At 52.5% G+C, this 6,000-nt stretch overlaps 1 protein-coding gene across 1 annotated transcript in view; it reads right to left on the bottom strand.

The window, feature by feature from the left end:
- Nucleotides 1–6,000, bottom strand: part of KIAA0753 — a 32,522-nt gene that overhangs the window by 12,036 nt on the left and 14,486 nt on the right. The window contains exons 9-10 of the mRNA XM_082708498.1: nucleotides 5,432–5,639; nucleotides 4,354–4,568 (exon numbers count right to left, since the gene is read on the bottom strand). Coding sequence (XP_082564624.1) covers nucleotides 4,354–4,568; nucleotides 5,432–5,639 — 423 coding nt within the window. The remainder of the gene's footprint in view (nucleotides 1–4,353; nucleotides 4,569–5,431; nucleotides 5,640–6,000) is intronic.

The following is a 6,000-nucleotide window of genomic DNA, read 5'->3' as shown; positions in this document are numbered from 1 at the left end:
GGATCAGGTCGTGATCCCAGGGTCCTGGGATCAAGCCCCGCATCGGGTTCCCTGCTCAGCGGGGAGCCTGCTTCCCCCTCTCTCTCTGCCTGCCTCTCTGCCTACCTGTGGTCTCTCTGTCAAATAAATAAATAAAATTTTTTAAAAAAAAACAACTCCTTTTTAATGGCCAACTCATTTTTAAAGACCTGTTTCCTCAGCTATCATCTGCCTACCACAACCTGCCCCTCCCGCGGTAACTTGAAATTGTGGCAAGGAACTAAAAACACCTGCCACATTTAGGGCACTTCGGGATTATCCAATGTGTCACTTACACCCAGGTCTGTCCCGCAGGATAAGGACTAGTGTCCTCGCTTCACAGACGGAAAAACAAAACACTGAGAGACAGCGTCCTCTGCCCAGAGTCACGACATGCATCAGCGCTCCCACTCTGCACATTGGTTCCACGGGAGCTGCAAGCAGGCAGCTCTCTGCCCGCTGCCCCCAAAGCAGGCGCTCACTTCCCCACCTCAGCTGCAGGCACCTGCGCTCTTCTAACCCAGCTAGGAGACGCGTCTGCGCAGGCCCGGGAAGCTGTCCATGTCTCCCCTGGGCACCCTACCGCAGCATACTACGTGGCTGGCCAGGAGCCTTCCCCACCTCAGACACATTGCCTCCAGGAGCCTGTCTCACAGGCGTGGGAGGGAAAAGCACGCCCACCTGGGGCTGCGTTCTACCGTGTAGCCATGACGGGGAGGGACAACCACACCATGTGACGTGCACGTCTAACCGCTCTCCAGCGAGTTCGGACACATACACGCCAGGGTGATGCACAGCATCGGCAGCAGACTGGGACACAGGTCAGATGCACAGCGACACGCAAGCTCCAACCCAGCAGAGGAAATAGTGACCCGAGAAGCTGCTGATGAGCACAGGAGAGTCCGACGCAGGCAGAGAAAACGTCGGCAGATGAGACTCAGGAGCCGAGGCTGAACGTTCAAGGGTGTCCTGCACCTCGGACACCAGAGCGGGTTAACCATGCAACAGCCAGCTACTCATAGGAGACACTCCGAGCCTGGCAGCGGAGGCCAGAGCTCTGGGACGGGGTGCGAGTATCGGTGAGCGCCACGCGACCTCATACAAGCCCCACCTGAGGGGCGGCCCCGAGGTTCCGACAGGAACGACGTCACAGCCCCAAAGGCCTAGTGTCTCACGGCTCAGGTTCCAAGCAGACAAAGCAGAAGCCCAAGGAAAGCGCTAGTCTCACGCTACACAAGACACTCGAGCCGTCGACAGATCATACACGAAGCCACAAGAGCACGGGAGAAAAGGCAAGAAAGGAGCAAAGGCTGGAGTGAGTCAGGGTCGTTCACGATTCCACACACAGCAGAGCACAACCTGCTGACAAAGTGGTAAGAAAACAGAAGCGTCTGCAGGTCAACCAGACGTTTGCATGTCTGCATGCACGTCAGCAGTGAGAGGGCTTCCAGGATGCCACGCACAGGCACGCCGCAGGGTAAATGCAGTGAAAGCTGCACGAGAGGATCTGAGGACAACTGAGTCAGAGGCTCCATCTATGAATCGGGACTTCAGGAGGCATTAACTCATCAGAATCCCAGGACACTATCAGCTGTCAGCTATGGGCTATTGGCTGTCCGCTGTCGGCTGTCAGCTATCCACTGTCGGCTGTCCACTGTGGGTGTCTACTGTCTGCTGTCGGCTGTCTGCTGTCTGCTGTCGGCTATCGGCTGTTCACTGTCTGCTGTCGGCTGTCCGCTGTCGGCTGTCTGCTGTCAGCTATCAGCTTTCTGCTGTCCGCTGTCGGCTGTCAGCTATCCACTGTCGGATGTCCACTGTGGGTGTCTACTGTCCGCTGTCGGCTGTCTGCTGTCTGCTGTCGGCTATTGGCTATCCACTGTCGGCTGTTGGCTGTCCGCTAGCTGCTGTCTGCTGTCTATCTGCTGTCGGCTGTCGGCCGTCCGCTGTGGGCTATCACTGTGTGTGTGGCGGGGGTGGCTGTTGGTGGAACTCATATTCTGATCCTGAAACTTCCGTGCAGATGCCGAGGGTCGAGGTCAGCAAAGGCATTCCAGAAGAGCAGGCAGCCGAGCGTCCAGTCAAGAGTCAGAACGGAGACGCTGTGCATGAGCTAAAAGACCAGCAGCAAGGTCCATGGTCTCAGGGACCAGGACATGGGCCCAGAAACGGACCCACTGTGTGGACGTTGAATTTACAACACGAGTGGTATTCATTGCCGCTCTGAGGAAGGAATCTTTTCAAATGAAACTTCTCAAGGAAATAACGCAGGAAAAGGTCTTAATTCTGGCGTAAGAAAAAGCTTCAATAGGACATAAAAACAAAGGCAAAAAGATGTACAGGAAAACAGTGCTCCGTCGGACCCCAGCGAATGACCGATTCTGTCTGTCCCAGCACCACTGCCGTGGCAGAAGCTGCAGTAACGTCCCAGTGTGTGTTTACAGTACAGAAACCTGAGGCAGAGCCCACACGCAGAGCAGTCCCAAATAGAACTCCTATAAGTCCAATTCTGGGAACAACAGAAAAAAAAAAAAAGGAAAGGAAGGAAGAGAAGGAGAATGTGAAAGAGGGAGGGCGGGCAGGCCAGGGACCTGAACCGGCACTGCCCAGCAGGAGGTGTGCACACGGGGCACAAACACAAGAAAACACTCACACTGTCACACACAGAAAATGTAAACTCGAGCCAGAATGAGGGGCGCCTGGGCAGCTCAGTGGGTTAAACATCGTACTCTTGGTTTCGACTCAGGTCTGATCTCAGGGTCCTGGGGTCAAACCCTGTGTTGGGCTCCGCACTCAGTAGGGTCCGCCCCCTGCTGCCTCCACTCTCTCAAGTCAATCAATCTTTGAACACAAAACCAGAATGATGGTCTACACACCAAGCAGGGGCTACACTTACAAAAACCGACAAGTGTGGGCAAGGATGGGTGGCAGCGGCTCCCACACGCTGCTGGTCAGCATAAAACCGGTAAAACCACTTTGAAAAGAATCTTCGCTATTATGGTGGAACCAGCCACTACGCCCTGACCATGGTACCAGGGAACACACCCACCACAAAAACACGTGCACACGCACCAACACACACAGGAGAAGAGTAGCCTTCTCACTATCACCCAGACCTGGGAAGCCCCAACGGTGAGGACAATGGAGTCGTGCTACGCTCCTACAGTGGGACGCAGCCGCGAGCACCAGCAGGTCACAGCCACACAAATGCGACCCCCACAAAATGCGAGTGGAGAGAGGCCCATCCTGCGAAAATACGGATCGTGCACCTCCATTCCTACAAAGCTCACGAAGTTCCAGATCTGACAGAAACCAAAGTATAGCAAAAAAATCAGAAGAACAATGCATTTGGGGAAGGAGACGAGGCGTGGAGACTGGAGGGGACTTCTCAGTGCTTGGAATGTTCGATTTCTTGACATAGGTAGCAGCTCCACAGATGTTTGTTTTCTGACAGCAAATGCAGGGACACACCCACGTTTTGTGCACTTGTCCAACTCTACGTTCTACTTCAACTGAAACAGGAAAATAAGTTCACTGGGTTCATCCACACCGACATCAATGGCCCATTAAAAAATACAGCATTAAAATCTTGGAACTACTTTAAAACACTATCAATGTATACCTCTATCAGTTTAACTCAAAAAAAGGAAAACATAAAGGAAAAGAAAATCTTTCCACAAAGCTGGAAGAAGAAACGGAATATTATTTTCCCCACTTTGCACGTGGACATGCACGACCCCAACAGCAAGCATGGCATGGAAACAGACCCCACAAAACCCAGGGCGGCAGTGGCCCCTCTGCAGCTGTCACCCAGTGTTATTCTGAACTAAATTCTGTCCAGTAAAGGAGAGAGAGAAGAACGAAACGGTATAAATATCGCAAAGAGAGAAGCAGAACTTTACTTATTTGTCGGTGATCTTGTGTATCCAGAAAAACACGGAAGAATTAACTAACAATCTCAGTAATTCATCAAATCTAAAACATCGATTATAAGACATGCCCTTATTTTATGCACCAACAGCAAATTTGGAAACATGACCAATTACTTGAAAGGTACCATCAACCTAAGAATGCATCCCGATTTCAGGAAAGTCCCACCACATCCCTCAGAACCAACAACACGCAGTGTGGTCGCCGCCCGGGGGTCTGGGAAGCATCGCAGGGCTCTGCCAGAAGGAGCTAGAACCCACTTCGACATGCAGTGAAAAGACAATCCCGTTCACAGCAGAAATAAAAACCATAAAATGAGAAAACTGGAAACAAGCCTAACAAGGAATCTAGGAATTCCTACTAACCCTACGTCAGGAATTCTCCTTGGCCATCGACTGTGCCCTTCACCTGTGGGAGTGGACAAAGGGCAGGATGATGTTGTCCCCACAGGCCAGCCCGTGAGCTCAGGGGCCCATCACCAGCCCCACGGCCTCTGCCCCGGAACCTGACAAGCACCTTCTGCTCTGAAGACACATCATCGCCGTCAACCAACTGTGAAGAACGAGAAGAGCCTCCCGACAGAGGAAAACACAGAATGTGGGCTCCGCGCACCAGGTGCAGGTCTCCGTACCAGGAGAGGGGTTGCAAACCAAGCGAAAAGCAAGTGACTAAGAGAGAGACCCGCCACCGCCCATGTAAACCCAGAGAGGAGGCCCAGAGCACAGGAAGAAAGTCTCCATGCCCGCAAGCATGACGCCAGCCCCCGGAGGGTGGAGGGCACCCAGAGGAGGGAGCACATGCCTGGGAGCACCGATGACCTTCCTTCCCAGAGTTGGGACAGGACAGGACAAACAGGAAGGGATATTTGCATCCAGACACTGGAAAAGTCTCCCAGTTTCATGACATAAGGTACTTGGCAAGGATGCGGGAAACATACTCTGTTGCTCACTGCTCCCCAAAATATCCCTGTAGGCCCAGGTTCAAGGCCAGCAACTCCGGCTCTGGGGACCAGTCATTACCTGCACTAAACACACACATCCGTCACGTGGGTGTCTGTGTGTGCGTGCGCCTATCGTTAAAATCTAAACAAATACGCGTTTAAAAAGCGGAGTTCTCACTTCCAGCTCTTCAGGAATCTCCCTTAGGGGACCCAAGCACGACAGTGTGGGAACCTGACATTCCCCACCCTCCTCTATAAGAACCCTCCTCTATGGGAGATCCTTCTTCTACAGGGAACCCTCCCTCTATGGGGGAGCTTTCCTCTATGGGGGATACTTTTCCTCTATGGAGGGACACTTCCTCTGCAAGGGGACCCCTCCAGCTTCCCACCCAAGGACACAGTCTAGCTGCGACTTGCTTCTCTGGGTTCAAGTGCACCTGCTGGTGAGCAGGTTTTAAATCCTGACCTCCCCTCACGCAGCATCTGTGTCGGCCAGATGACCTCGAGGAACCAGACACCACACTGTGAATGTCTCAGGACACATACCAGCCGAGAGCGTCTTCGCCCCTGAAGGCCACCTTGCTTCCTCGGGAAACGACTCCTTTGCTACAAGGGTTCTCCTCGCACTCTTGGGAGAAGGACTCTGCCATCTCTCTAAGGCCCCACGGCCACCAACAGGAAACCTGCTCCGAATTTCCGTGAAACTTTTCTTCTTTTTTGGTGACAATTTCTTTTCCAGGAGGGATTCCAAAGCCTACAATGAGATAGTCCGTTACCGTCTTAGATTATCTCACTGAAGCCTAACTATTCATCACAAACCCAAAAATCAGGCCCCCAGAGACAAGCATCACTAGCACGGCCTTGTCTAGTGGCCAATGGCTGTCATTTAGCTGGGAAACGCCATTACTGAGGATGCCCGCATCATTAATAAAAAAAAATGTGCACGTTATTTACACATCTAGTCTGCTGAAACCAGCAGCACAAAGCTCAAGAACAGGACGTCTGAAGGCTCTATATCCACGTGCCCGAAACCGATCATGGTCCGCAGAGCTCCACCTGCGTGCTTTTTACATGTCTTAATTCTCAGTCGAAATCCCACTCACTCAAATGACACT

The sequence above is a fragment of the Mustela nivalis genome, assembly GCF_964662115.1.
Source record: "Mustela nivalis genome assembly, chromosome: 17".
Taxonomy (NCBI): domain Eukaryota; kingdom Metazoa; phylum Chordata; class Mammalia; order Carnivora; family Mustelidae; genus Mustela; species Mustela nivalis.
The sequence above is the reverse complement of the archived record's forward strand: the minus strand, read 5'-3'. Positions and strand labels throughout refer to the sequence as shown.